The sequence below is a fragment of the Cibotium barometz genome, chromosome 4, assembly GCF_041138505.1.
Source record: "Cibotium barometz isolate CiBa-2024 chromosome 4, ASM4113850v1, whole genome shotgun sequence".
Taxonomy (NCBI): Eukaryota; Viridiplantae; Streptophyta; class Polypodiopsida; order Cyatheales; family Cibotiaceae; genus Cibotium; species Cibotium barometz.
The window spans coordinates 45,996,966-46,023,270 of record NC_141049.1 but is presented as its reverse complement, the minus strand read 5'-3'; the positions used below and the strand labels follow the sequence as shown (position 1 = coordinate 46,023,270).

The following is a 26,305-nucleotide window of genomic DNA, read 5'->3' as shown; positions in this document are numbered from 1 at the left end:
CAAGCAGGGCATGTTTGGATGGAGCGATGCTTAGCGCGATCTTAAGCCTTTTAAAATTTTATAATACAATGAACATTGCGAATCTCTTGCTATGAACATAGAGCTTATCATTGTATATTTCTTGAATTTCAAGTTCCATGTTGGTGGTGTAATTTGGTGGGAGGACTATGGAGTTTATTCTTCTTGGCTTCAAAACTTGGCCATTCGAATATTGAGCCAAGTTTGCTATTGCTCGGCTTTGGAGCGATTGTGGAGCACCTTTAGCCACATCCACTCAAAGAAGAGAAACCGGCTAGGAACTCAAAAAGTAGATGATCTCATCTTTATTAATGCAAACTTGTGTTTGCTAACAAGGATGAAGCAAGAGTGTTCTTGAGATTTATTCATCGGCTTTCACAAGTCCGATGAAGAAGTTGGTACAGTTGAGGAGGTTGTGGAAGCGGTAGAGAATGTTGACAAAGAGCCCACAGAGGCCCAAGAAGATGTTCCAACCGATCATGATGAGTCGTAAAACTTTGAAAAGTGTCTATAGAGGCCCAAGTAGATGTTCCGACCGATCATGATGAGTCAAAAAACTTTGAGGAACAGAAAATGTTCAATCTTGACGGTCAAGCTGTAGAATTTATGTCTTAGATTTCAGAGTGTAGAGTCTTCACTCTTGTATCTTTTTGTTTCCTTGCTGACGTGGCATTCCCGTTTCCATCCCCTAGATTCCGTTCTCGTTTTTGTTTCCCAGTTTCCCACAACTCTGGAACTCTAAGAAGCAAGGTAGGATCAAAACGTACGTATGGATCCAATCCGTACCGTAGGGGGATCCGTACGTTTTTTTTTTGGGTGGGTTTCGCCTGCGCGATAAACGTCTTGTGTCTGCGTCTGGACTCTGGAGGCCGTACACCTTCCGGTAAGGGCCAGCCGCCATGCTCTCTCTCCTCTACAGTCGCACTCTCTCTCTCTTCGCTACTGTCGCCGCCGCCTTCCCTTCGCTTCGCCTCCTTCCCGGCGCCTTCCCCTGCTCGCCACCCTTCGCCCCCCTTTCCCCACCCACCCTTGCTCATGCCCCCAAGGCAGCAACATAACTCTCTCTCTCTCTCTCTCTCTCTCTCTCTCTCCTCTCTCAGAGCCTTAGCCCACCATCTGTGGACCGTGCACTGAGCTCTCAGCCTCTCTCTCCTTCAAGTCTCTCTCTCTCTCTCTCTCTTCCCCTCTCCCTCTCCCTCTCAGCTGAGCTGCCCACTAAATATTATGCATTGCATGATTGCAGAATCCTGATTGAAATTGTATGGCATTGTGCATTGAATTTGTTAGAGCAATCATGCCGAAGCGAGATAGGCACGCTGAGTTGGGTGCAACCCACAGTTTCTGATGCCACGAAGATCACTACATTCTTCAGAAAGAAGCAACAGGCATTGGCTATCTTTAGGAGCCACAGCAACCTAGATATGGTGCGGCCATCCAAGACAAGATTTGCCTATATGTATTTGGTGCTACACAGGCTTTTCAAATTGAGAGATCCACTATTACAGACAGTTGTGGATCCAAAGTGGAGAGATATGTATCATTCACAGATAGAGCCCACCAAATACATACAGAGACGGATACTGGATGAGACCCTTTGGACGGATGTGCAAACTCTCTTAGTGGCTTTGCAGCCAGTATTTGTACTTCTGCGAGTCACAGACATGGAGGGCTCCACTTTGGGTTTAGTGTACCACCTCTTCATGCAGATGAAGAGTCATATTGCAGCCTGTACGTCCCTGACACAGAATTGGTAAGTAAAATCTTGATTCTTGATGGCCGATTACAGAATCTTGATTCTTGAGTCTTGACTTACTAATTGCTCCACTTCTCTGTGTATTTTACTCTTGCAGCCGAGATGATATATTGGCTATTGTGGATTATCGATGGGGGTGTATAAGTCGTCCCATTCATGGGATGGCTGCATTCCTCCATCCTTTCTACAAGACGCCACTTCTCTTTCATGATAGGGAGCTGCTCACCTTACGAGATAGGTACATTAATAGTATGTATGATGTGGAGCAGCAATTGGAGATTGATGCGGAGCTCTGCAGCTGGGTCAACAACTTGGGACCCTCATTTGCTAGAGCTGTTGCTCTTAGACCAGAGGCCACCAAGCTTCCTCTTACTTGGTGGCAAAACTATGGAAGACAGGGTCTTCCACAGCTTACAGATATAGCTCTACATGTGCTATCTCAGGTATGTATATCATGTATGTACTATGCCATATGAACTAGTCTTGTGAAGCTTGTTGGGAATTGTCGAGCTCACATGAATGAAGCACTTTTTTTGAATTGGAGTGCAGGATAATTGAAAGCATTCACATGGGAAAGAATTTTGGCCCTGAAGACGCCTAGGTGGTGGCACCAGAACAAGCATCATCAACGCGCAGGTCTGGGGGACATGCATGTGCTTTTACAAAGATTTAAATGTTTGATGCAACTACTGATGTATCACATACATGCGCAAACAGGTATGTATCTTCTGAAGCTAATCACAAGGGTACTTGAGAATCGTGAGAACTCCAAGAATAGGTTTCAGCCTATGAAGCCGAGGGGTATTCCAAACTCCTACAAAGGAAAGCACAACTTGACCAATGAGCAAATAGAGGTCCGCTGCAAGGAAGGGGAATGCTTTAGATGTGGCAAAGAGGGGCACATGTCAGCCCAATGTCCAAATCGTCCTAAGGGACCTAGAGAACAAGTGAAGTCCAAGGAAAAGTCTAAGCCAGTGGTTGGTGGATTCCGGATGTATTGGGAAACACTTCGGAACCGGAGGCTAGAGAGTTATGCCTCTCTTGGGGCAAAGTGTGGGACAAGAATGCTCTAGTGTTTGAAATGGAAGCCACAAATACTTGCATTTCCATAGAGCTTGCGGAATAGTTGGGTATCAAACCCGAGGAGTTGGGATCGGCCTTGCATGTGGAGCAAGTGTTTCATGGTGATGCAGTGGTAGTGACGCCTATCATTGGTAAGTTGAGGATTCATGTCCAAGGTTATGTGGACTATGAGGATTTCTGCATTTCACATTGGAAGCACTTGGATGTCATATTGGGGATGCCATGGTTCCATAAGAAGTGTCTTGTGCATCGAGCACTTGGATGCCACGTAGACATATTTGAACAAGAAGGTGCAGGACCTGGGGTGGAAAACTGGTCCCATGTGAGCCTAGTCCGGGACGAGTCAGCCAGGGTTCCACTCCATTCGTCCGAGGTCAGGTGTGCATTGTCTTGCACATGCGTCCAAGGTCAGGTGTGCATTGTCCCGCACATGAAGCAGTGCCAGTCTGCGCTGAGTCTCCCTCTGGAATGATGTCAGTTGCCCTGTGTGTTTGGTCTACGCGACCAGTTGTCAGACGATTGTGTAGATGTGTAGGTTTGCATGTAGAGTAGGGGCCAGTCCATAGGGCTACCCCAGAGCCAAGCCTCAGTGGGCATGGGGAGGTTTAGAACCACCCCAAGGGGCCAGGAGGGCCCCATGATGTGCCATTTGCCCTAGCTTTGGGCTGGGCAGGCTGTCGGCCAGCCCAAGGGGCCTGGCCAGGCAGCAAACAGGGCCTATGGGTCAGCTCAGCCAGGCGGCCAGGCCAAAGGGCTGCCCAGCAGCCAGTCGGCCAGTGCCCGGGGGCTGCCCGGTAGCCTGCACAGGCCTGGACAGCAGCCCACAGGGCAGCCAGGCCAGATCAGAAGGGGCTGGCCAGGGTATAGTGTGAAACGTTGGGTTTTTTAGCATTAAATGCTAATATTGCTGGTCGTGAGTGTCTTCAGCAAACCGACCCCAGTGTAGCTGGCCGACCAGGTCTAGGAAGGGGTATATAAACCCAAGGCATAACTTCAGTCCATTTATCTCATAAGTCACAAAGGTGCTGAAGCTACTCAAGGGCCAGGACAGCCAAGGGAGAAGCTAACGCAAGGGTGAAGGATTGAAGGTCAAGGGCAGAGATCAATCTCAGCCAAGAAGGTTCAGGTTCAGTCTTTTATTTCAGATTTTGCATCATTCTAATAAAAGCAAATACACCAGTCATGGTGGGGGCCCTACAGAGGGTATTCGGGACCCAATACTGTGTCCTCTTCTCCCTCTCTCTCTCTCTCTCTCTCTCTCTCTCTCATAGGCCGAGTTCGGTCTTTTGGAAGACGTTATTAAAATCTTTCTTTCTTTTCTCTCTCTCTCTAGTGCACCAGGCAGTCCAGCTAGGGCATCAGGCATGAGTGTACAAGAGATGTTCCAACAGATGATGGGAGCAATCACAGACCAGAGTACCAAGTTGGAAGAGTAGAAGGCACAGGTACTAGCTCTGGAAGAGCGCACCCGTTCTCCAGCTCCGTGCTTTCCGTCTCCTCCTCCCTCTCCTTCCGTTTCCCAGATTCCAGATCCTCTACATAGGGACCCCTTCGAAGGGTCACGACCATAGCCGAGTTCAATGCTTGAGTTGCAGATGCGTGCATTAGAGATTCGACAACGAGAAGAGGACGCGATGCGACGCGTGGAACATGAGCGATACCTTGCGGTTTTGGATGCAAGACTGACACCAGCGGCTTCCTCAAATCATTTTCTCGAGAAAATGAATTTTAGTAAGTATAATGCTAAACTCGACCCCACAACTCTTTATTCATGGTTGCATCAATTTGAAGCTTACTTTGCCACAGTTCGAAAAAGTGATATTGACAGGGTGATCTTAGCTAGTTGGTACTTGGAAGGTGAGGCCATTCCTTGATGGACCCAGTGGACTCATGCCCACACCAGATTAGGTATGGCAGCTTATGTTTGGGACGAGTTTGTCCGCGACCGTAAGCATCGGTTTCTACTGCCCCATTACCTTGAGTGACTCGAAGATGAGTTTAGGGGAGCGGGCTAGAACGCGCAACCAGTCCTTTAGTTTGCCAATAATCTTTCAAACTTATGTTTGCAATTGGGCTTATCTGACACGAACAAGAAAGGGCAATTCCTGTATGGCCTTGACACGCAAATCCAGTGGGAGGTGCGTATGTTTAGGCCAGCCACCTTCGAAGACGCACTCTCGCTTGCGCAGAGTGTTGAAATGAAGCATAATGGCGGAAAGCCCAAGACTTTCTAGCCGGCTACTCCCAAGGCTAACACCTTGGGGGGAAAAGGCCAGAACTAGACGAGGTCTTCCCCAGGACAGAGCACGGGAGTCTTTGGCTCCAAGAACTCGACCAATGCGCCCAAGCTTACTCGAGACCAGAAAGCGGAGGCAGGCAAGACCGGTGGCAAGTTGAGTGTTGAGGAGATCGCTCGGTACAAGGAGGGGAGGTGTTTCTTTTGTCATACAAAAGAACACACTTCTCGAGAGTGTCCTAAGAAGACTTCCACTCCAAAGACCGCTGTCCCCGGCTTTAGTGGTGAGTCCAGCTTCCACACAGACCCCAGTGGCTGCCCCTAGTTTTTCGGATACCAATGCTTCGGTTGGAGCAATCATTAGTCGAGAGCTCGAAGATAAGTAGAAGGGTGCCCATGACCAAGAGGATGAGTGCAACGAATTGCTCAAGACGAAGTGGCTAGAGAGTCGTTGTCTTGTCTGACAGCGGCAGCACGGAGGACGTGGTCACGGAACAGGCCGCTTGGCGTGCCCGTTTCGTCTTGACTTCGGTGGACAAGTAAGTTGAGGGTTTTAGCACAGGCATGACGACGAGTGTCGAGTTTGAAGCTCTAGGTGCTAAATTAGTCATTCAGGAGGGCATAGAGTTTGTGCGTGATTTTATGGTTGCCTCTCTTGTAGGTGCAGACATAATCTTGGGCATTCAATGGTTTCACAAGTTCCTCACAAGTTCCTTCTTGATGTCAAGTGGGACAAGCACACTTTCCAGATTAGCCGGAATGTGTCCAACGCCCCAGTGACCATTAAACATGAGTCAGGCTAAACGGGCAATCAGGAAAGGCGCATATTGTGCGATGATTTACATCTAGATTACCCAAATGGTGGCCAGTGCTTCCGAGAAGTATTTGGCTCTCCATGAAAAGTTCCAGAAGATTTTTCTTCGGGACAATCTCCCTCCCCAGCTCCCTCCGTCCAGACCGGAGGACCACAAGATTGAAACCGGCCTCTGGTAGAAACCAAAGTGCGGTAGACTAGCAGTCACCCTTCCACTTGTAGTCCAGATATAAAAACAAATGTGATTGGAGCTAGAGTGCCCCAAATCTGAAAAGAGAACGACACCTGTTGGCCCCAAAGCTTGGCGCCCCTTTCGGTATTTCTTTATTCAATTTCAAAAAGATGTAAAGCTGAGTACAACAAAACCAGCCAGGGGAATACACCTGTATGTCCAATCTGGCAGCCCACAAGACCTCTTAGCAAAGAGGATTCACACAGATCTGTGTCCCACAACAGCAACACTCTGTGTTTCCCTCTGATCAGCCAAGACCATTCAGCAGGGCAGCCTTGAGCACACATCTGGCATATCCCATGTACATGGTTCCACAACTCAGCACAAACATACATCCACTGTCCAATCTCTGTTTCCACCCTTTCAATCTGCTATACCCCTCCTCTCACAAGGGGCCAGATAGCACAACTCTGCAGCAGCAGACATAAGCCAATGGAAAGAAAGAAAGATGAACCAGTTCAGAGCTTACCAAATCAGCACGTGGTTCTGCACTCGCAAGGCCAATCGTACGAGTTTGTACTTGCAAGAAACTGTCTGTACTTGCCTCCCTGCAACCACTTGACTGATGCACCAACTAAACTCTGGTAAAGCACTGCCTGCAACTGCTACAGCAGGAGATGCACCACCTGCAGTCTGTTCAGGACTGTACGGAAGCCGGTACCTGTCCGTACAGGTCAGCGTACTGTACCTGTCCGTACTTTCTCTGCGCTTGCTGATTCCACCTGTACCTGCTGGAGAGAACAGTACTTGACAGCCTGCACCTGTCCGTACAGGTCTGCGCTGCCTGTGTCAGCTTGTACCTGTCCGTACAGGTGTCTGTGCTGTCCTGTCCTATCAGCTGCGCCTGTACCAGCAGCACAATCTGCAGCACGTATTGTACCCACCTTCAGCTTCTGTCAGCGCCGCCTGTACCTGCAGCAGCCGTACCCTGTACGGGCAGCCACGTGGACTGTACCTGCAACTGTACGGGCGCTTCTGTACGGAAAACAGTAGTCAGCACTCTTCTATGCAATCGACCAGCTTCTCCTCTTCTCCACGCTTGAGACTTGCACTTTTTTTCCAAAAGCAAGAGAGAGAGAGATGAGAGAGGCGTGTAACTCCAAAAGTGGAGTTGCCCCTCTCTCCAAAAATATCTAGGCCCCTTACTTTAAAATTCATTAAAGTTCCTAGGGGCCACTTAGGCCTAGGGGCCACCCATGGATAAAACATTAAAAATACTAATGTTCTTGGTCCCCCTTCACACCTGAGTATGTCCACACATCATTCTCTTTGTCCGGGCACCCCAAATATGAATCATTTAATATTTATTTTACTCAGCAACCACCATGCCCACACTTGTGCTGTTCCATTTTCACAGGGTCATAACAAGATCGACCTCCTCCCAGGCACGGAACCCTTGAGCAAGTTTCCACATCGCCTTTTCAAGGTAATGGAATTGGAGGTGGACCGCCAACTCCAAGAATTGTTGCAATCTGGCTTCATCCGCCCCAGCGTGTCGCCATTTGTAGCACCGATCCTATTTGTCAAGAAGAAAGATGGGTCTTCTCGGTTGTGTGTTGATTATCGTGCACTCAATAAGCTGACTATCAAAAGTACATTCCCGATGCCTCGAATAGACTATATTCTCGAGAGGCTGAATGGGGCTAAGGTGTTCTTGAAACTCGATTTGAAGAGTGGGTACCACCCGGTGAGGATTGTTGAGGGGGACATCCCCAAGATAGCCTTCCATACGGAACGGGCCCACTGAATTTGTGGTCATGTCTTTTGGCTTGACGAACACCCCAACCACATTCAAACCGCATGATGATGCAAGTGTTCTGGGAATCGATTGGAAAGTGTGTGTTCATATTTCTGGATGACATACTGGTATTTTCAGCTACGGTTGAGCAGCATGACATTGATGTGGAGAAAGCGTTGAAGTTGCTGGAAAGCAACGAGCTCTATGTCAATGAGAAGAAGTCGGAGTTTTATTTGTTCGAGGTTCATTACCTTGGATATATAATTAGTGCAGAAGGCATTCGACTTGATCTGGCCAAGGTGGCCGAGATTGTCAATTGGGAAGTACCACAGACTGCATATGACATCAGATTCTTTGTGGGTATATACCAAGCATACTCCACCCACATAGACAAGTTTTTTGAACTCTCGACGGATCTCACTGATCTGCGAAAGGGTGTCAAGACTAAAAGGCAGCGGATTTAAATGACTCCACGAGCGTTGGAGGCATTCAAGAACCTTAAGGTAGCTTTGTATAAGAAGCGCCTTGTCTAGCGCTTGCCTCGTGGAACGAGCCGTTCCAAGTGATCACCGATGCGAGTGACATCGCAATTGGGGGTGTATTACAACAGAATGGCCATCCAGTAGCTTACATGTCTCGTAAGTTACTGCTTGCAGAAAAGATTTACTCGGTCTACGATTGGGAACTCCTCGCAGTTATTTAGGCCTTGAAACATTGGAAACATTTCCTTTATGGCCGTGACTCTGAGGTTCACACTGACCATCAGGCATTACGTTGGATTTAGACAATGTCAGGTGCACAGTGGAGTGACCGACAGCACCGTTGGAGCCAGATATTCTAGCAATTTGGTGGTATGATTGAGTACCTTCCAGGGTAAGGTCACTTTGATTCAGACCACTAGACTCAACCTTGTTGGTATGGGACTAGACGACATGAAGCACACGTACGCAGATTCTGAGGAATTTGGTACACAGTGGGAACAGGCATTGGATGCCACAGGACCATGCCACTTTTTGACACGCGATGGTCGGCTTTTCTACAAAGGTCGACTGTGTGTCATGAAGTCGTTCAAGGCAGGTCTTCTCCATGACGCCCATGACACCATTACTGGTGGTCATCGGGGCATGAATTCGACTTTGGAGAAGTTAGAAGGACAATTTTATTGGCCAAAGATGAGGCGAGATGTGTGTGCATATGTGCAACATTGTGATGTTTGTTAAAAGGTGAAAGCTCCTCGTGGGACCAATTCTTGAGGGACCTTTCCAAGATATTTTGATGGATTTTGTTACGAATATGCCCCCAGTCCGGATAAGCGTAATACTCAGTGCTTGACTATAGTTGATAGATTTAGCAAATTTGTTATGCTTATTCCATGCAGGCCCAGTGTGACCGCTGAAGATGTTGCCCATTTGTTCATTCGGCATCGGTACCCGATTGGCGGGATTCCTAGTACCATAGTGTCAGGACTTAGACCGAGATGCCAAGTTTACCAGTCATTTTTGGAGGACATTGTTTGATAACTTTGGTACTAAATTGAATTTTTCCAATGCATTTCACCCACAGACGGACGACCAGACATAAATCTACAACCAGTTGGCCTTTGATATGATGAAGTGTTATGTCCACGATCAACAAGGTAAGTGGGAATCATATTTGTCTTTAGTTCAAGTTGAAGTGTTATGTCCACGATCAACGAGGTAAGTGGGAATCATATTTGTCTTTAGTTCAAGTTGTTTTGAATGATTCTTTTTCTTCAGCTATTGGCAGGACTCCATATGAAGCAGCGTTGGAAGAGCATCCCAATCGCTATTGACCAGAATCTCGTCTTCAGTACCTGAAGCGAACAGATTGACGGAGTCTTACTAGGAGATTTTGGAGTCAGTAAAGAAAAAATGGCTAAAGCGCAGGAGGCCTACACTCAATAGGCCAACAAAGACCGAAGGGTATCAAACCCGAGGAGATGGGACCGGCCTTGCATGTGGAGCAAGTGTTTCATGGTGATGCAGTGGTAGTAACACCTATCATTGGGGTAAGTTGAGGATTCATGTCCAAGGTTATGTGGACTATGAGGGTTTCTACATTTCGCATATGAAGCACTCGGATGTTATATTGGGGATGCCGTGGTTCCATAAGAAGAGTGCTATTATCCATATTCTCGAGAGAGGACCATTTCTTTTAAGCATAAAAATAAGGATATCACTATTGTAGCAAAGAAGAAGGGAGATACCATCACTATTGTATCCCATGTATCTATTTTTAAAGCAATAAAGTCTTCCATCTTTGCGTACATGATCTTTGTAAAGGATAAGAGTGAAGACTCAGTGAAAGATTTGAACTCTCTTGAGAGGGAGAGATTACAATTTCTAGAGGGATACAAGGATTGCTTCATGAATGTTATTCCAGGAGAGTTGCATCCTAAGTGACCAGAGGATTACGTGATAGAGTTGATTCCGGGGGTTCCTCCCCGAATTGACCTCCTTACTGTGTGAATGCGGTACAAGAAGAAGAGATTATGACACAAATGCAGGACTTGCTATCAAAGGGGTTGTTACGGCCTAGTTCTTCACCCTTTTGTTCTCCAGTGCTTCTAGTGCAGAAGAAGGATGCCTCACTCCGCATGTGTGTGGATTACAGAGCCTTGAACAAGATTACAATCAAGAATCAGTTTCCTATACCGAGGGTTGATGATATATTGGATCGGTTGGAAGGTGAGGCATTCTTTAGTCGGATTGACTTGAAGAGTGGCTATCACTAGATTCGGATCGAGCCACATGATACTCACAAGATTGTTTTCCGAACCACTTGTATGAGTATTTGGTGATGCCTTTTGGACTCACAAATGCTCTGGCTACCTTCAGCTGCATGATGGATCAGATCTTTAGACCACATCGGAAGTATGCAGACACTTTCTTTGATGACATCATTGTGTTTTCTAAGACTAAAGAGGAACACAAAGCGTTTAGCTGAGGTATTCCAGGAGTTGCGGGAGCACAAGTTGTTCATCAATGGAAAGAAGAGTGAGTTTTTCTTAGAAGAGATACATTACCTTGGACACACAGTGTCTAAGGAAGGAGCGCGGATGGACCCAACAAAGCTTGAGGTCAAGAATTGGCCAAGATTGAAATCCGTACATGAGGTGTGTAGTTTCTTGGGGTTATACTCCTATTGCAGGAGTTTCGGTAGAAACTTTACCACCATTCTGCTCCATGACATGATCTAACCAAGAAGAAAGTAGTGTTCAGATGGGGTGAGCATCAGAGATATGCCTTCAACCTATTGAAGGAGAAGCTTACTACTAGACCGATGTTGGTCATTCCAGACCTAGTGAACTCTTTTGTGGTGGGATGTGATGCAAGTGGGGATTGTATAGGGGCAGTTTTGCAACACGAAGGTGGTGAGTGAACATATGTACAAGAGCCCTCTGATGTGAGGTGACTCTGAGTAGAAAGACCAGTGCAGAAGCAGAGATGATGTCGGAGATGAAGTGTGGTTGGTGACGAAGGCTGGCGTCGATGTGGGGCAAAGCACTCCAAGAGGTGGTCGGTGTCGAAGGCTCGTGTCGGTGGATGCATAGGCACCCCGAGGTGGTAGTGGCAGCAAAAGATGAGGTGATGTAGGCTCTAGTGACAAGGGTGCTGTGGTACATGAGGTGGCAGATGAAGAGCAGGCTTTATCTTTTCATGCCTTTGAGAGCCGAAGGTTGCAACATGCTGAGAAACACTCGCACGTTTACGAGAAAGAACTTCTAGTCTCGTGATTCATGTCCTTACTTCATGAAAGCATTATTTGCTTGGGGCTGATTTCATGGTGAAGATGGATCATCAAAGTTTGAGATATTTTTGACTCAAACTAAGCTTTTCGAGAAGCATATGAGGTGGGCAAACTTTTTGTCCACGTTTCATTTCTAGATTATCCATACACTTGGAAAGAAGAATGTGGTTGCAGATGGAGACCACGGGTACATTCAGTGACCATTGCCTACCATAGAGAGTTGGATTCCATGAGAGATCATTATGTGCATGATGAGAACTTTGATGAGATTATGCGGAAGCTAGAGGATGGTCAGATAGTTAATTACTATTGCTTGAAAGAGGGATATTTGATTATGGATACATGTTTGGATTCGAGGCAAAAAGTGATTGAGGAGTCACATGCACCACCTTATGTAGGGCATAGAGGTATTTCTTCTACTACGCATGTCACATGCAAAAGCTCTGGGAGTCTTCTTTCAGCCCTAAACACCATCCTGGAACATGCTGATGCAAAACCCATATAGAAGATAGAGAAGAGAGAGAGAGATAGCTGAGTATTCAGTATATTATAATGTACAAAAAGGTAGTACAAATCTTGCAGCCCTTGGATAAAGGTGTGAAACCTAATCTATCCCTAAGTCTAGGACCCAATCCAAGGCTGGATTGAATGAATCAAAACGATGAGCATCTTTGCCTTAAATAGGCCTTGTGAATTACTAGTGAACTGGCCGATTGCTCGTCGGCCAGGTCCTAGACAAAACCATGTACTCTTGCTACAGTCGATAGGTCTTCTTCAACTTCAAGCGTTGGCCGACAACCTCTCTTGTCCACCACTAGTCCTTCCCTGCCCACCACAGCAACGTATGCTCCTAAATCTGGTTCTAACCTAATTCTTTATCTTGTTGCCCTTCAGGATTAGTCCTGGGATCAGCCCTGCACATGTCTTGCACATGACTCTTCAGGCATTGGAACGGTACTTCTATTGGCCTAGCATGAGAAGGATATTGACAAGTATGTAACCAAGTGCTTGACTTGTCAAAAGGTCAAGTATAATCGTCAAAATACTCCAGGACTGCTTATGCCTCTACCCTTGCCCGAGAGGCCATGGGAAAGTATAGCGATGGACTTCATTTTTGACTTGCCAAAGTCAAAGTTTGGAATGATGGTATTTGGACCATTGTGGACGGTTCAATAAGCAAGCACATTTCATTCCAGTGAGGAAGACCATCAAGGCAGACCACATGGCAAGGATTTTCCTGGCAGCACAGGTGTTTGAATTGAAAGAAAGAGCATCACAGGTTGTAGCCCAAAGCACAAATTGTTAAGGCTGGAAACAGTTGATTATTGCGGAAAATGAGCACGAGGGTGGGAGGGCAAAAGGACGAAAGGACCAGATGTACGAGGATCAGAGCAAAACAACACAGCATGAAATATGTGAGTGAGTCTATATATAATGGTGAGTGAACATATGTACAAGAGCCCTCTGATGTGAGGTGACTCTGAGTAGAAAGACCAGTGCAGAAGCAGAGATGATGTCGGAGATGAAGCGTGGTTGGTGACGAAGGCTGGCGTCGATGTGGGGCAAAGTACTCCAAGAGGTGGTCGGTGTCGAAGGCTCGCGTCGGTGGATGCATAGGCACTCCGAGGTGGTAGTGGCAGCAAAAGATGAGGTGATGTAGGCTCTAGTGACAAGGGTGCTGTGGTACATGAGGTGGTAGATGAAGAGCAGGCTTTATCTTTTCACGCACCTAAAAGTGTGCCATGCAAGCTTACTTTACTTAAAAGTAAATCATGCAAGCTCACTTTTCTCCAAAAGAGTCATGTAAGCTAGTTAACTCAAAAGAAAAAGATAAAAAGTAAACTTTTCGTCCTCTTTTAGCTACACGAGTTGCTACTTTGCTAATAGCCATTCTTTGATCTAAAAGTCTTGCACAAAGTTCCATAGTTGTCACAGTACGAAAATACGATATCGTACGGTACGATACCGTACGGGAATTTTCGGTACGATATGAAATTTTGGGATACCGTACGATAAAATACGGTTTTTTTATATTAAAGAACACCTACAAACATAGACATTTTCAATTTGGAAGGGTAGAGTCTAGAGAAGTTGTTTCAAACCAAAATAGCATTAAAAACAACTAAACAAGTTTGAAGTGACAAACAAAAGTACATAAAGTATAGAGGTGCGATGCGATCATGCGCGCTAGGCGCGAGTACAAAAAGAGAGGCTAGAGCCAAGGCCCAAGGAGAGACTAGACAAAGGCATCACTATCAGAGCTCTCGCTGAAATCATCCTCATGAGAAGAGGACACATCAGTGGCCTCGCCGAAGTCGCCATCGCTAAGAAGGTTGCCCTCATCATCGAACTCGGGCTCTCTAAGCTCATGTGAGAAGCCAAAGGGAGCATCCTCATCTGCAAGAGCGAGTGTGGAGCTACCCGATCCACGCCGCACATAGGTATGCACTATGTCCCTGGAAGCACCACGAACCGTGCATCCACGGCTTCCTACTTGCACTCCTTTGCCACTACCTCCACGCCCATGACGAGTGCGAGTAGGTCGTCGATCAAACGACTCGAGCTCTCGATAGATCTCTGCATAGATCCTCTCCTCCTCCTCATTCTACACTTTGTTTACACTCTCAAGAGTGCCCCCTGTGAGCTTGAATGCATCCACATTCACCTACATTGTACAATGATCAAGTGACAAGCAATGTATTAGAATTTGGTTCCAAATTTCAATAAACATTGAAGTTTGAAATTTGAATGCTTATAACTTATAACTTATAAGTTGTAACTTATACCTGTCTCGCCGATTCCATCTTTTGCATTGCGCGCACCATGCGCAAGTTAGCGCGGCAATACACTAGCCGCTCTAACTGTTGCGTGCTCAAGTGATTACGTAACTTTGTGTGTACAAGTGAGTAGGAACTCCAGTTCCTCTCACATGCACTTGGAGAGCAATCCTGAGCTAGGATTCTCAAAGCCACCTTTTGGAGGCTTGAGAGCGCATACCCAAATGTCTCCCACCAAAAGAGGGGCTTCACAAGGGATTCCCTCTTCCAACAGGTAGTAGATGCAAATGCGGCTCCTCCCCTTTGGTCATTGTAGCTTATGAGCTCCTCAAGGAACTTCCCATGGCGATCCTCCGGCAATGCTTTGGGCAAGTAAGCATCTCGGGCTTCAAGTAGCTCCACGTTGGTGAAGAGGGCGGGTGATTTGTAAGCCGGATGCAATAAAGTGGCAAGACCATGGATAGGTGTTCGCATCCACTTCCATCTCTTCTCCACAATGGCCAACATACCATCGGGCTTCTCCTCGTCGATGGAAGGAGAAGCGCGTAACTCTGCTATGGCCTCTCTCATGAAGTGAACAAGAAGGCCCATGGTGGCTCCCTCCATGTCGGTCATCCGCAATACCCTATAGAAGGGCGTGACCGCAATGACAATAGTGCAGACCGACTGCCAAAACTCCTCCTTTAGGCAAAGCCCTTGCATGGCTTTGGCCTCCGCCGATTCTCGCTCATCCCACTCATTCCACATTGTGGAGACCACTGTTTGGCGAAGGGAGGATTTCACATCGTGGAGGTGCTCCAAGAGGAGCCACATGTAGGCGAAGCGTGTAGATGAAGGCTTCTTCAATTCCAACTTGCTATGTTCGCGGAACATGGCAAGCACCTTCACCTTTGTGGTGAAGAAGGTGACGATAGAGATAGCTTCGGTCATTACTTCCTTCATCCACACTAACTTGCCCATATCCTCCATGAGCAAGTCAATGCAATGGGAGGCACAAGGCGTCCATACTATGGAGGGATAGTCCTCCTCGAGCAACTTCCCCATCCGACGGCAATTTGAAGCGTTGTCGGTGATGACTTGCACCACGTTCTTCGATCCAACCTACATGTCACAATGCACATGAATGGATGCAATGAGCGTATGTGGTATGAGACTTGAGTCATGATATAGCCACATATGATCATATCACATATACTAAAGCCTAAACTTTAAAGACTTGAGGTGCAATTTGAAAGTTGAAACTTACCTCCATGATGGCTTGCTCGATATGGCGATATATGAATGCACCCGATGTTTTCCTCCCCGCCTTTCCGGAATCCACGCCCCGCACAAAGTATGTGCCAAGAGGGCAAGAGACAAGTATATTGATGATGCCTCTCTTCTTCCGGTCATTCCATCCGTCGGAGAGGATGCTACACCCATACTTGGACCATGCCGCCCGCACCGGATTGAGAGATCTATCGATTCTCTCCCTCTCATCCACAAGCCTCTTCGTGCGCATGTCATGATAGGAGACGCCGGTCCATCCTTCACATGGGCCCACATTTACAATGGCTTTCACCATTGACTTCCATTGATCTACCTTGAGCACATGGAATGAGAGATTGCACTCAATAATGGTGCGTGCAATCTCTAGCCGTTGCCGTTCTCGGAGATGTGATAGAGAAGAAGAGAACCCCCCGGTGGCTTGCCTCATGGGAGACTCAAGCCTTTGTCTCTTTGAGGAGGCGGAGGCGGCACCAATGGAGGTGGCACCGATGGAGGCGGCGGAGGAGGATGTATCACAAGGTGGGGAAATGACCTCATCATCCGCCCTTGAGCTTCTACCACTATCACAGTGAGCACCCAATCCACCCTTGATCTTGTTGAAGATCTCATCGGATATAGCAAGGGGGACTTCCTTGCATGGCGCAACTTGCCCCCCCACCTTTCCAAGATGTTGGAGAAGCCTAGTAACTCCACTTGTGTATTGTTTGCCACAATACTTACAAGTCCACCTATATGACTTGGACTTTCCATCGGCTTTCTCTACATGGATAGCATGCACATTGAAGGCTTCATTCTTCTCCCTTGTCATTGTAATAGAGAGAGAGAAGTTAGAAGATTCAAGAGATGGATAGGCTTGAGAGAGAGAGAGAGAGAGAGAGAGAGAGAGAGAGAGAGAGAGAGAGAGAGAGAAGGAGAAGAAAAAGCGATGGTGAACAGAGCCGTTCCTGCAAGCCCTCCGCTAAGGCCCCGCCGCCATCCAGAAGGGAGAAGGTCCTCGGCCTGCATCAAATCCACGACCACCCCATCAACAAGCAGTCCTTGATACGCCGGGAGGGAAGGTGCGCTCAAGCTCGTTCTGTGGATCCCTTGCTGGCATGGCGTCTTCGCCGGTCTGAGTTTCCACCAGGAGACTCCCCCACCACCTCTTCGCCAGTTTGTGATTCCTGACCGAGTTATGGATGGAGCGGACTCCTCGAGCCGTATTTTCAGGGAACGTGCAGTTGTTGGACGCATCACAGGTCGCTCCATCACCCGTGCTGCCTTGCGTGACCATTTGCAGTCCGCTATGGGTACCCACCAGGGTCGTGTGCTGGAGGTTTCCTATCTCGGCCGCGGGATCTTCATGGCCTTACTCTCCGATGCAGCCTCTGTGGCTGCCATTTGCGCAGTGGTCCCTATCCTCGCTGGGGGGCGTGCTTTGTATATCTTGCCTTGGTACCCTTCCTTCACTGAGGACGAGTTCGAGGCCAGGCAGATTGCTCCACGCTTTCCGCTCACGCTCTCTCTGCCTTCGTTGCCCCGTCAGTTCGTACAGGAGGACTTTGTCATTGCCTTAGCCTCTGACTTGGGGATTGTTGTTCCAGGTTCCGTCCGTTTATCAGCAGGTCCTCCTCGTGTGCAGCTTTTTGCTTCTTCTGCCATTCCGGACTCTATTCTTGTTACTGGCAGAGGATCTTGTCGTTTTACTCAGCGTCTCCTCGTCACTGGCCGACCTGGTCAGTGTCTTCGGTGCCATGAGATGGGGCACCTGGCCAGGCAGTGTCCCACTCTCCCGTCGCCTCGTCAGCAGCGTCCTACCACTGTCCAGCCGGAGCGCAAGGGGAAGACTCCTATGCAGCCAGATGTTCCTTCATCTAGTTGTCCACCACCCCTTTCTGCTCCTGCTCCAGTCGACGAGTGGAGGCCCGTTCAGCGCCGTCATAGTTTCCAGCAGAGGGAGCGGTGTGTTCCTCCAGTTCCGCCTTCTCAGCTTATCCCTACGGCTAGACCTCTTTCACCGGCTCTCTCTTCAGTTCAGGGCACTCAGTTTTCTCAAGATCATGGTCAGCAGACTCCTCCTGCAGTGACAGGTCTTCTGACCTCTCTCTCCCCTCTGTTACCTTCGCCTCGGGCTTCCCAGCTGGCTGCCATGCAGGTTGATGCCCCACCCCCTGCTCCTCTGGCTCTTCCTGCGCCCCCGGTTTCCATCCCGCCCCCTTCGCTTCCTCTTCCACCTCCACTGCCTCCTCCTCTGCCTTCTAGAGTGCCTCGTGCATTTCTAGACTTCAGCCCGCCAGCTTGGGGTGCAGCGCGTGCAGAATGCAGCGGCCATGGCTTAGGCCCTTTCCTGATCAGACTCTATGTCTTACAGCCATCAGCGAGAGTAAGTGCTGGTTTGCAGTTTGTTGGGGGCACTTCAGGTCCGATGCACTCTTTTGTCTTACCCTTCGGAGGCTCTGAGGTTTGGTCAGAAGAGAGTGTGCTACAGTTTGTTCGCTCCCATACTTTGTCCCAGTTGCAGGGTGGGCTTGGTGCCCGTCTTGACGCCGACTGGCTCTCTTCTCTGTTCCCACGCTGCTGTGGCGCGTTAGAGTGGTTGGATGCCGAGTCCTGCTTCTGCTTGCCAGTGGTTATATGTTTACAGGACTCCTTCTCGATGCCTTCCTCTATGCAGATTTGGGGCATCAAGCGGGTGGCTTCAGTCTTGCGTTGTGCGCAGACTGTGGTTAGTCAGTGGCTCGGGGATGTTCGCTTCTTTGCAGAGGGGATGAGGATTCCTTGTTTACCTCCACAGGATGATGCTTTGGAGAAGACAGCCTCTTCCAAGAGGCAGAGATTGTGATGCAGTCATTTTTGCTGGCTATATTACATGATGTTTTTTGATGCAGTCATTTTTGCTGGCCATATTACATGATGTTTTTTGATGCAGTCATTTTTGCTATCGCCATTACATGATGTTTTTTGATGCTATGATTACAGTTGTACATGCTCTTTCATGGGATGTATTGCTTCGGTCGGCTTGTTGGCTGTACACTGTTGTGGTTGCCTTATGCCTATGGTTTGGGGTCCGCTGACTCCTTGCTCGTGGTGTTTGATTTGGATATACAGTTTTTTCCTCCTCCTTGGTGCTATGCATATCCTCTCTTGGAATGTTAATGGTTTATGCACTTAGAGGATAGTTGGGAACAGAGCTTCCCGACTAAAGCGGGAGATTGCTAGCGCCACTTCGCCATCTGTAGACATCTTGCTGCTTCAGGAGCATAAGCTGGCACATCCCTTTGGTCACCTCCTGGGCTCCGAGTCCCGCTCTTACTGGTCGCCGGCCATTGGGGACTCCGGTCACAGTTGTGGTGTTTGCATTTCTGTTAGCTCTTCCTTTGTGGCTTCGGTACTTCGGCATGGTATTCTGGTACCTGGTAGAGCGATGTATGTGATTGTGAGGATTGCGGATTCTCGGATTGGCTTCTTGTCGATCTATGCCCCGACTCTTGCCAGAGCTCGTTCAGCTTTCTGGAGCCTCTTAGTGGATGCATTGTGTCCTCTGCTTTCCTCGGTAGACTCATGGGTTGTTGGAGGTGACTTTAACAACATTGAGTCTGCCTGTGACTTCCAGGCAGAGGTCGCCCCTGTGTTGACCTCTATCGCACCTTCAGAGCAGGATGCTTGGGAGAGGTTTCTTCTATGCATTCGAGCTGTTGACGCGTGGTATACGCCTTCTTTTGCCCGCCTGCCTTGCTCCTTGGCCTTTTCTTGGGGTCTTCGCCGTCAGCAGGGCCGATTACTGGAGAGACTGGATAGATTTTATGTTGGCAATTGGGCCTCCTTCCTGGGCGGCTCCACTTGCATCTGGCCTGGCACCTCGATGTCGGATCATAGCCCTGTCTCATTGACTATTTCTTTTGAGCGGCCTCATGCAGTTCGCCGAGGGTCTCGCATTCCGGACAGGCTACTCTCTGGTAGCGATCTTTCTGCTTCGGTTGCTCAGATCTGGGGAGCCGATCCCACTTCGCAGTCCTCTGCAGTGCAGTACCTACATGCTGAGTTCCTTGCCTCTTGTATCAGGGAGTCTAGTTCTTCTTGCCGGGAGACCGCCTCCGCTTGTCGTCGTGAGGTGGCCCAGCGTGAGCGATCTCTGCTTGCACCATTAGCATCGGTGCAGCGTCTCTTGCAGTCCCACCCAGGAGATGCACATTATGCTGGTTTACATGCACAGTTGCTTGATGAGATCCGGTCAGTTCAAGAGAGGAGGTCTGAGTTCTCTGGTCACGCAACTGCGGCTCGTTGGGTAGCGCTCGGTGACCGAATGAACAAAGACTTCTTTGCATCACATAGAGAGCGACCTTGTGGGACTGCTCTTCGTGCAGTTTTGGATGACCATGGGCATTTACAGACTCACCCAGATAGAGTCCTGGAGATTGCTACAGCCTATTATGCTGATCTATTCAGTGCTGATCCGTTGACAGATGACATTCAGGCGGCCAGAGCTACTGTATGGTCCCACACGCGACGTTCAGTCACTGCGGACATGGCTCGTTCCCTTTGCTCTTTGTTCACAGTCCAGGAGTTACGTGAGGCGGTAGAGGCTCTAGACCCTGCTTCTTGCCCGGGGGATGATGGCCTCTCTAGACAGTTCTTCATTACTTATTGGGATGCAGTTTCAGGGCCCTTGCTGAGAGGGCTTCAGGAGATTTATGATTCTGGGACCATGCCACAGTGTCTTTGCTCTGGGCTCATATCTCTTATACCTAAGGGGGGGGATGGCACGCTCCTGCGACAGTGGCGCCCCATTACTCTCCTTCCTACGGTATATAAGATATTAGCTTCCATGCTGGCAGTGCGAGTGAGGCCCTTTCTTCCAGACATCATTCATGGATCTCAGACTGCTTTTATCCAGGACAGATGTATCCTGGATAATATCTTTTGCTACCATCAGGCGGTAGAGTGGGCTCAGTCTACTGGCACTCCCCTAGCATTGCTTTTTCTTGATTTTGAGAAAGCATTCGATAGGGTGGATTGGTCCTTCCTAGAGGGTACTCTTGCTCGCATGGGGTTTCCGCAGCAGTGGATCACCGGAGTATCTGCACTTTACAGATCAGCAGCCAGTGCAGTGACTATTGGGGGTTTTGTTGGTAGATCTTTTGACATCTCTCGCTCTGTGAGACAGGGATGCCCCCTTGCAGTCTTTTTGTACTTATTTGTGGGAGAGGCCCTTTCTGACTTTCTTCATGCCCGGCAGAGAGATATACAGGGAGTCACCTTGCCACTTACAGGCGAGCGTGACCTGATTGATCAGGAGTATGCTGATGATACTTTGCTCATGGTCCGTTATGCCATTGCTGTCCTTGATGTGACGCGTTCAGTTCTTGATGTTTATTGCTTGGCCAGTGGTGCTTGCATTAACTGGCACAAGTCATATGGTATGCTGGTTGATGTCCCGACTTGGGGTGTGGCGGAGGGGTTTACTTGGTTGCAGCGGGGTCAGTCCTGTCGCTATCTGGGTTTTCAGGTTGGACTGGATATCACTCCCCAGCAGCAGTTTGCGCCGGTTTTGCAGTCGCTTCGCAGAAAGCTCTGCCACTGGTCTTCCCAGCACTTGTCTCTTGCAGGGCGGGTCCTTGTGGCCAATCAGGTACTGTTGGCATCTGTTTGGTACATTGCTTCCTGCTGGATGCTTCATACGGGAGTGATGCGGCAGGTTCGCTGCCTGATTCGCAACTTCCTGTGGAGTGGCCGTGATGGCACTGTTGACACTAGAGCTAGAGTCCGTTGGGAGACGATTATCCGGCCCATTGCAGAGGGGGGCCTCGGCATTATTGATCCAGAGATGCAGTGTCGTGCTTTGCTTACCAAGTTCATTGTCCGCGCCTTGTTTCCGGGCAATGAAACTTGGAAGCTTCTTTTCAGATCGGTTTTGCACACAGTGACCCCGCAGTTGGGAACCCGCGATGGTCATACTTGGGCTGCGTGTATACGCTATATTTTTTCAGATTCTCCTCTGCGTACAGCTCATCTGTCACCCTTCATGCGCTCCATTTTACAGATATGGATCTCCATGAGACAGGGCATGCATAGACGTTCTCCTGCCTCTCTGCCAGAGATTGAGCGTCAGCCCTTGATCTGGAATCCCCATGTGTTGGATACTGAGGGTCGCCAGCTTGGCCAGAGGACCCACATTGACTGGGCGGCTTGGGATAGCGGCCCGGCTGCTTCGATGCATGCTTGGTCGCAGACACGGCAGCTTCCGGCGGATTTTATTGGGGAGGAGTTCTCCATAGGCAGGGGTATTCTGCCTCGGATTGCAGAGATTGATGCAGCTATTCCAGAGCTTTGGGATCGTGCCATTCGGGGTTTACATGAGATGCCTGAGCACTCAGGATGGTTATGCATGTTTGGTACTGCAGGTACACCCTTTCTTGTTTGGAGCTCTCATTGTTATTGGCCAATGGTTTTTATCCCTATGGGCATGCCAGATGCTTTTGGCCATGTCAGATTACAGTTTCATGGTTTGGGTTGCCTAGAGGAGCTGCGTCAGGCTGACTGGACTCCCATCCGTGTTGTTGGCTCTTTCAGGAAAAGACGGGAGGTGGACCCGTCTTTTCACATTGGTATGGCTGCCCGTTGGCGATTATGGATCTGGGAGGGACGGCCTCTTTCGCAGCTGACTTGGGACCCCGGGGAATGGGAGTGGCCTGCTGTGGAGACCGGCGCTAGGCATACTTCCTTTTTCGGGTATACTGTTCGGATTGGGAGGCACTGCTTGCTTCGACGACAGGTACATAGACCTATGCGTTCGGGCACTTGGCTACATGCAGGTCTCTCTCATGCCTTCCTGGCACAGTACTGGGTATCTATTTGGAGGCTGAGGATTGCTCGGCGGATCACTCTCTTTTTTTGGTTGACTGCTCATGCTGGTCTTGCTGTCGGCACTTGGGGTGCCTTGATGGGCCATGATCCCATTTGTATATGCTGTGATCATCAGGTTCAGGAGTCTCAGGCCCACTGCCTCTGGTCGTGTCCTATGGCTTCCTCTGTTTGGCGAGCAGTGGCTCTTCTCCTCAGCAGAGCTGGTCAGCATGCAGGTTTCCTCAGTTGGGGGTCTGTGTTATGGCTCCTTCCTTGGCCGGGACCTCATGTGTTCTTTGAGGGTGAGGGCACTGATGCTGTGCTTATGCTTACGGCGACGGGGTATCGGAGGGGGTACCTCAGTATGATTCCTCCTGACGCCTTGCACATGGAGCATTGGCATAGGGATGATGTTTTTATGGTGATTGCTGCGATTGCGATGTGGAACATTTGGAGAGCTCGTTGTCTCCATGTCCTTAGTCACACGCGGCAATCGACACGTGATACTCTAGTCCTGATTTGGCTCGATCTTATCCGTGCACTGCGTTCCACGTATGATGATTCCTGTCGGCCTTCACAGACAGCTTAGGACAGACTCCAGGCCTTCATTCGTCGTTGGGGGCGCACGGGTCTCTTCTTCAGTATTGTTGGAGGACATGCTAGATGGGAGTACACTCCCCCGCAGTGGTTCATATTGCACTCATCACATCATCCACCGTGATGTAGCACCGACTGCTCACAGGCTCCACGCCTCTCACTGCATAGTTTGTATGCCCCCTCAGTAGGCCACCTCTGGCACTTTGGGGGTTTTTTCATACTCAGTATTATAGCTCTGTGTTCCCTCAAAAAAAAAAAAAAGAGAGAGAGAGAGAGAGAAAGAAAGAGAGGCTTGAGAAAATGAGAGAGTGAGGCTTTGAGTCTTGACTCTTGAGAGAGAGAGAGCCTAAAGGCTTGAGAGAGAGAGAGGCGTGAGAGATGGCCTATGGGGGAGAGAGTGGCTTGAAAGTTGAGAGTTGAGAGAGAGAAAAAAAATGAAAAAGTAAAAATGTTATATTAACGTCTTCAAAAGGCCAAAGTGACCTATGAGACCAAAGTTACAACCATGTGACATCTGATACACTGTCTGGAAAAGAAAAGAAAAAGAACTAAGTATCTAGCCCCACAATACATCAGTAGGGGGGGCATCTGGAAGCAGCAACTAGGGAGAGTGGGAAGCTAATGCTACTGGTCAAAATGGGGTACATGAGTACATGGATACATGAATATGGGGGAGTACAAAAGTGACAGTGACTACAACAGTATATGGCTGGAGTCGTAATCATCCTAGGAGCTCTAGCATGGGTCTCTGCCGGATGGCCTGGATATCTGCCGTAGTGAGATGCCTGGTCGGGCGAGCCCGATGCCTCGCAATGATGCTCTGAATCCTCCGGTGTAGGCACCGTCTCCGATGTGAGGATCCGCGAACCCTCGGGCGTCTAGATCTGCCCAACTGGATAGCTCTCTCAACTAGAGTCCCACGGGGTGCTCGCTGCTGGGCTGTCGGCTGTGTGTCCTCCCGGGTAGTCCCTCTAAAGAAGTCAGTAATCTCTCTGTGTGGACTCCCTGCCAGTCTGGCGTCTGCTCCTGATGATGGACTCTCTGAGCCTGCGGATCTCCAAGAGAGAGAGAGAGAGAGAGAGAGAGAGAGAGAGAGGGGGCTTGATGGTCACTTGAGCAAGACTCAAGAGAGGGGGGGGCTTGATGGTCACTTGACTAATGAGAGCCTTGAGAGAAGCTTAGGGGGTGGGCATTTTATAAGCATGTAATATGTCCAATGGGCCAAGTAAACACATGGGCCACAAAGCAAGCCAAAAACGGCCAGCAAACAGCCCTTAAAACGGCTACAAAACGGCGAAAGAAACGGCGCAGGCGGTAGCGAAACGGCTATATCGTACCGTACGATATCATACGGTATTGTACCGTACGACTCGTACCGCACGAACCTGTTCGTACCGGTACGAGAAACAACTATGGCACAAACCTCTCCCTACCACATCTTTTCATGAGCAATTACCTCCACTCCTTCTCTTCTTGTAGGCGCCTCCTTCTAGGCTGAATAGAACTCTATAAATTCAGATTTCCAGCCTCATTCAAGAGTACTTCTTGGCCTTTGTTTATTGCTCTATCTGATACAATTATTGTAGATAATTTTTCCAGCCATACCATAGGGTTTTAACCTCTCCAAAACACTTAGAAGCTGGCTGAATTCTGATTTTCAGAATTGAAAGTCTCTATTCAAGTTAGAAGAAGAAGAAGAAGACAAATTCTAAAGATTGAAGTTGTGGAAGAATCATCTTGTCTCCGGTTCCTACAAGTTCTATGCGGGAGAACCCTTGGGAAGTGCTGGGTATTTTCCTAAGGCTGATTTTCAACCACTAGATGGTTGATCTCATTGAAGTTAAGCTACATTTGCGAAAATCGAGATTGCTGGGCAATCTTAGTGAAGGGTGCTGGGCAGCATATTGCTAGCTTGTAGCTGGGCTACTTGTGGGCAAATATAGTTCTTGTAAGTTGTTTTCATGTTCAATCATTTTGGAAGAAACAGTGGTGTATGGTTGGGCCAATCCACCCGTTTTATGTATTTGTAAAACTCCCTTAAGGCAATACATATCCTTCAGGAGGGGGGGGGACCAGCCCATGATCTGGTGCCTAGTGCAGTATCATTTCTTTTCAGTACTTCCACATTGTATAATCAATTGTTATGGCTATGTATGTGGGATATGGCAGTGATCAAAGGATGATAAATCTTTTGATTTCAGTATTAAATTATGTGAATATATGCTCTTGTGTGTGTGTGTGTGTGTGTGTGTGTGTGTGTGGAGCATAGTCACATGGGACGCGAAATGGGGATGGGGAACAGGGACGGAAAAGATTGAGAATGTCCATTCCCCATGACTATAGAGTGACATGGGATGGGAATGGGAATGGGAAGATGCTGCCGTCCCCGACATTCCGGAGTCTAAAAATGCCCATTCCCTATGACTATGGCGTGGAGTGCGTGTGTGAGAGCATATCTTGATAGAGAGTTCTACACCTACCATTGGGCACTGATGACGTTAGTGGGGATGTCGTAGTATCTAGTCCATACTATGCATACTGGAGTTGATAGTTATATAGTCTTGTGGGTTGACTACCATGAGTATATAACATACACGTTCCTAAAAGGCGAATTTGGGCATGTTCCTGGATTCATCTAGGTATATGTATGTATAACCACGCACCCGTTTGTGACAAGTGGATCGTCAAGTATCTTGATCACCTGCCCAATCAACATCAGAGTATCCAACAAGCTCAGTGCCTCCTCTGAAAGAGAGGCCATAGTCCAAGGTATCAGATAAGTATCGGAGAAACAGTGATCAATAAATCATCTACATATAAGACAATCAAACAGAGCAAAGCATAGCAAAGACATAGAGATTGCTGTTTTCAAAGCATCTCTGGAATCCAAGGGAAAGAAAGAATGCATCAATCTTATCATACCATGCCTTGGGTGCGTGTTTCAAACCATAAAGGGCTTTGTGCAATCTGGACATCTTACCCTTATGTCTGAGAATGTGAAAATCTTGAGGTTGTTCAACGTACACCTCCTCATGTAAGTCACCATTAAGAAAGGCTAACTTGATATCCATTTGGTAAACCGGCCAGTGCTCATGAGCAGAAAGAGCAAGAACTGTCTGGATGGTAGTGTATCTGGTTGTAGGAGCAAAAGTTTCCTCATAATCCACACCCTCAATCTGAGAGTACCCCTTCACA

The 26,305-nt window shown here is 48.5% G+C and overlaps 2 protein-coding genes across 2 annotated transcripts in view; one reads left to right on the top strand and one right to left on the bottom strand.

Moving 5' to 3' along the window:
* The window catches only part of LOC147639314 (uncharacterized), a 117,258-nt gene that overhangs the window by 13,047 nt on the left and 77,906 nt on the right, over positions 1-26,305 (top strand). The window lies entirely within an intron of this gene.
* Positions 14,165-15,633, bottom strand: LOC147639315 (uncharacterized). Its single transcript, XM_086783160.1, has one exon. The coding sequence runs from the start codon at positions 15,464-15,466 to the stop codon at positions 14,426-14,428; it is 1,041 nt and encodes a 346-aa protein (XP_086639286.1). The 5' UTR covers positions 15,467-15,633; the 3' UTR covers positions 14,165-14,425.

What these genes read in the sequence shown, in the direction of transcription:
- LOC147639315 (XM_086783160.1), bottom strand. Translation starts at nt 15,466, where the DNA reads ATGGGGAAGTTGCTCGAGGAGGACTATCCCTCCATAGTATGGACGCCT.